Source organism: Musca vetustissima, unplaced genomic scaffold, assembly GCF_032173495.1.
Source record: "Musca vetustissima isolate MV318-11 ecotype Yass unplaced genomic scaffold, APGP_CSIRO_Mvet_v1 utg2057, whole genome shotgun sequence".
Classification (NCBI taxonomy): domain Eukaryota; kingdom Metazoa; phylum Arthropoda; class Insecta; order Diptera; family Muscidae; genus Musca; species Musca vetustissima.
The window spans coordinates 126,224-129,717 of record NW_026874657.1 but is presented as its reverse complement, the minus strand read 5'-3'; the positions used below and the strand labels follow the sequence as shown (position 1 = coordinate 129,717).

At 43.2% G+C, this 3,494-nt stretch overlaps 1 protein-coding gene across 1 annotated transcript; it reads left to right on the top strand.

The window, feature by feature from the left end:
* The first annotated feature begins 1,573 nt into the window (after positions 1 to 1,573).
* Positions 1,574 to 3,187, top strand: LOC133335519 (uncharacterized). The gene is made up of 2 exons (XM_061543795.1): positions 1,574 to 1,798; positions 1,886 to 3,187. The coding sequence occupies exons 1-2, from the start codon at positions 1,574 to 1,576 to the stop codon at positions 3,185 to 3,187; spliced, it is 1,527 nt and encodes a 508-aa protein (XP_061399779.1).
* The last annotated feature ends 307 nt before the right edge of the window (positions 3,188 to 3,494 follow it).

The window sequence follows — 3,494 nt, the reverse complement described above, 5'->3', positions numbered from 1 at the left end:
TTCTGGGATTTTACAGAAGCCTCCTTCGCCTTAAATGGTCTTCTCAATGGGTCCTTGGCTTGGAGGACTACTTCAGAGGTCTTCTGCATCTTAAAAGGCCTGTTACGATACCATATATTCCCTAGAGAATCTGCTTTTGTGGTTTTTTTGTGCTTTAGAGGACCCCTTATGGGGTCTTCTGTCCGTGGCGTACTTCTTATGATGCCTTCGATTCCTTAGAAAACCGATTTAAGATGTACTGTTTCTCAGAGACCCTCATCCAATGTCATCTGTAGTTTAAAGGACCTGTTCTGATGTCTAATATTCATCAGCGTACCTTTTGGAGGTATTCTGTGCTTTAAGATTCCTTCTGAGATTATCCGTCTATGAAACACCTCTTCTCAAACCTTCGGCTCCTTAAAAAATCCTGTTTTTCAGCTTTCTTTTAGTTAGAGGACCTCTTCTGTAACGTAGAAGACCTCTTCTGAGGTCCTCTTTTCCTTGTAGACAATTTTTTGACGTCATTTGTAGCTTAGCGAACCACTTCTTAGGTCTTCATAATCTTGTAGGAGCTCTTATAAGGTCGCTGAGCCCTAAATGACCTCATGTTAGGTCTTCTGTGACTTAGTAAACCTGTTCCGATATCTTATATTTCCCAGAGAATATTCTTTTGAGGTTTTGATGATCCCTTATGGGATCCTCTGTCCGTGGAGTACCTCTTTTGTTGCCCTCGATTCCTTAGATAATTTAGAGGACTACGAAGCTCTCTGTACCTTAGAGAACCTCTTCTTCGAAGTTCTGTTCTTTAAAATACCTCTTCTGAGATCTTGTGTTCCTTTGAAGACAGCCTGTACCTTAGACAATTATCTCTGAAATCTTCTGGGTCTTAGAGAATCACTTCGGAGGTCTTCTGTCTCTTAGTGGACCTATTCTAATGCCTTCTATTCCAAAAAAAACCCTTATTGAGCCCTTACATGCTCTTGACGACACCTTCTAGTGTTTTCTGATAATGGAATAGATTTCGAATTATTAGAGAACCTGATTTGATACCTTTTGTTGCTTAGCGAACCTCTTCTGAGGTCCACTATTCCTCAAAGCATCTCTTATTAGGTATTGTATGGCTTCTTGAGTCTTCAGTATCTTATAGAACTTTCTCTCAGAACTTCCGTTCTTTTAAAGAGGAACACTCCACTAAGGAAAGTGTAGACATTTTCTGAGGACGAATTTTCCAAAGAGAAACCCCAATTGTGGTCTCATGTCCCTCGGAGGACCACTTCGAAGGGATTCCGCTCCATCGAGAATCGCTACTATGGTCGTTTATTGCTTTGAAGTCATTCTTTGAGTCTTCTTTTTATTGCGGTGCCTTTTTCGAGGTTCTCCGTGGCTTCAAGCGATCCTTTTGAGATATTTCTTCGGAACATGATTTATCTCTCTCAATTTTTTTCGTTTGTTCTTTCGTTTTTAATTTTCTTTTTAACTGATTTTTCTCTCTCCCCCTCTCCCATTTCAGTAAATTCCATGACTTGTCAATGAATCTATCATTCCCGCCCATAAAATCCCCAACAGCAGCAGCACCGCCCAGCACCCTACCACCATGAATTCATCGAAGGAAACAAAAGCCTCCGCAAAGGCAAAAAAGAAACAACAAAAGACAATTCGGAAACAACAACAGCAGCAGCAACAACAAAACAAAACCAAAGAACACGACGAACAAACAACGTTGACCAAAAATCAGAAAAATTCCCTACAAAATAAATCCCAGAAAAACGGTGGCAACCCTCCGGTAGTAGTGGTGGTCAATCACAACAACAATAATATCGTACATGAAAACAACAACAACAGTACTAATAACAACAACAATGTCAGTCAAAAGTTACGGGAATATTATGAACAACAACAATTACAGAAGCAACAACTACTGGCAGCCAATAAATCGCTGATACCAGGCTATGAAAATGGACCCCCGAAATTTGAACGTTCCGGAAGTTTTTCCCTCAAGGGTAAGCTGTCGAAGCTCATCAATTCGATAACCAGCAGCAAGGAAAATCTGAGTAAAGCCGAAGAGGATGCGGGAGGAGAATTGCCATTCAAATTTACCCGTAGCCGATCGATGATTTTACCAAGACGTACGAATCGGAGAAGTTTAATAGAGCCGCAATTGGAACAATTATCGGAAGAGGTTGATGCCTCCTCGCCAGCCTCACCGCGAAAAAATTCCATTGAAAATGTGGAGATAACACCGCAAAGGCCCATATCCTCACCGGAGGGAACCTCAGCGGCCTCGGCAACTTCCACTCCCCTCGATTCGGCAACAAATTCAGCGAGTAAACTGAGAAAAACATCCACTCCTGTCCTACTGGCCGACCCGAATTTCGATCCCATAGCCAACTTCAAAAAACGTCGCTCCAACACCTTCATGTCCTCCTTCAAAAGCACCCTGGCCGGTCTGACGGGTAGCGAAAAGAAAAAGGAAAAACTCAATGACAAATGGCGTGCCTCCCTACAATCGCTGCAGGCCATCGATAACATGGTCAGCTACGAGAACATGTCCTTCATCGACTATGACAAGTTCAACGGCTACGAGAAACAGCTGGAACGCAAACTCTCCCAAATCAGTCTCATGGATCCATCGCTGAACGCATCGATGATCACGCCGGACACTTCGCACATTTCGGACACCAGCTCGTACATACTGCCATCGCCCGTTGGTACCCCTTCGAACGTTTCGGCTCCCTCACCATTTGTTACGCCGCAAACGGTAGTGCGACGTCGTAAAACGTCATCAACGTCGTTGCACGGTTCCGCTCGTAAGCTGGCCGATCGTCGTAGTGCGTCGCGCAATAGCTTTACGCTAGATTCAGATTACGAGCACAATCTGGACAAACCGCGTAACGTATATCGGGAAAGTTTAGATTCGCGTAAACTCGAACTGTTGAATGAGATGTCGCGGAATTCGTATATTTTGGATAGTGATCTGATCGATATATTGGACTTGGCAGCGGTAACGCATGGGAAACGTGGTGCCAGTGGCGGTAGTGGCAGTGGCCAGCATAGGCCGAATTATCGTCGCGGTTGCAGTCATACCAGTGGCAGAGATGTCGTCGACGGAGTGTGCGCGGGTGGAGTTAATGTACAGGTGAGTGAAAACATGATTAAGGGTTTTAGAGGTCACGAGTCGGGAAGAAAATATTATAGACGAAATCTGTAGAGGTCTTCAATGTCTTCTCTGAGGTCTGAAATGCTGAAGAGAATCGCATGCAAACCTCTTTAATTTTTTTTGTGGCAAAGATCCTCCACAGAGGAATTTAAGATATAGAGGACTTCTGTACTATAGTTCCTTCGGAGAACTCCTATGACATAGCAAATCTTATTAAAGGGTATCTACGAGGCCACAGAAGTTTTAAATGTCTAAGAGAACATCATCAACTGCCTTTTTTTCTATGCTTCAGATGATTTGTATCTTTTCAAAAATCTTCTGAACCTTAGAGGTCCTTACGATATCATTCACAAAGGTA

Coding starts and splice junctions, on each gene's coding strand:
- LOC133335519 (XM_061543795.1), top strand. CDS start 1,574: ATGAATTCATCGAAGGAAACAAAAGCCTCCGCAAAGGCAAAAAAGAAA. Junction 1,799..1,885: donor ATCACAACAACAATAATATC/GTACATGAAAAC, acceptor CAACAATTACAG/AAGCAACAACTACTGGCAGC.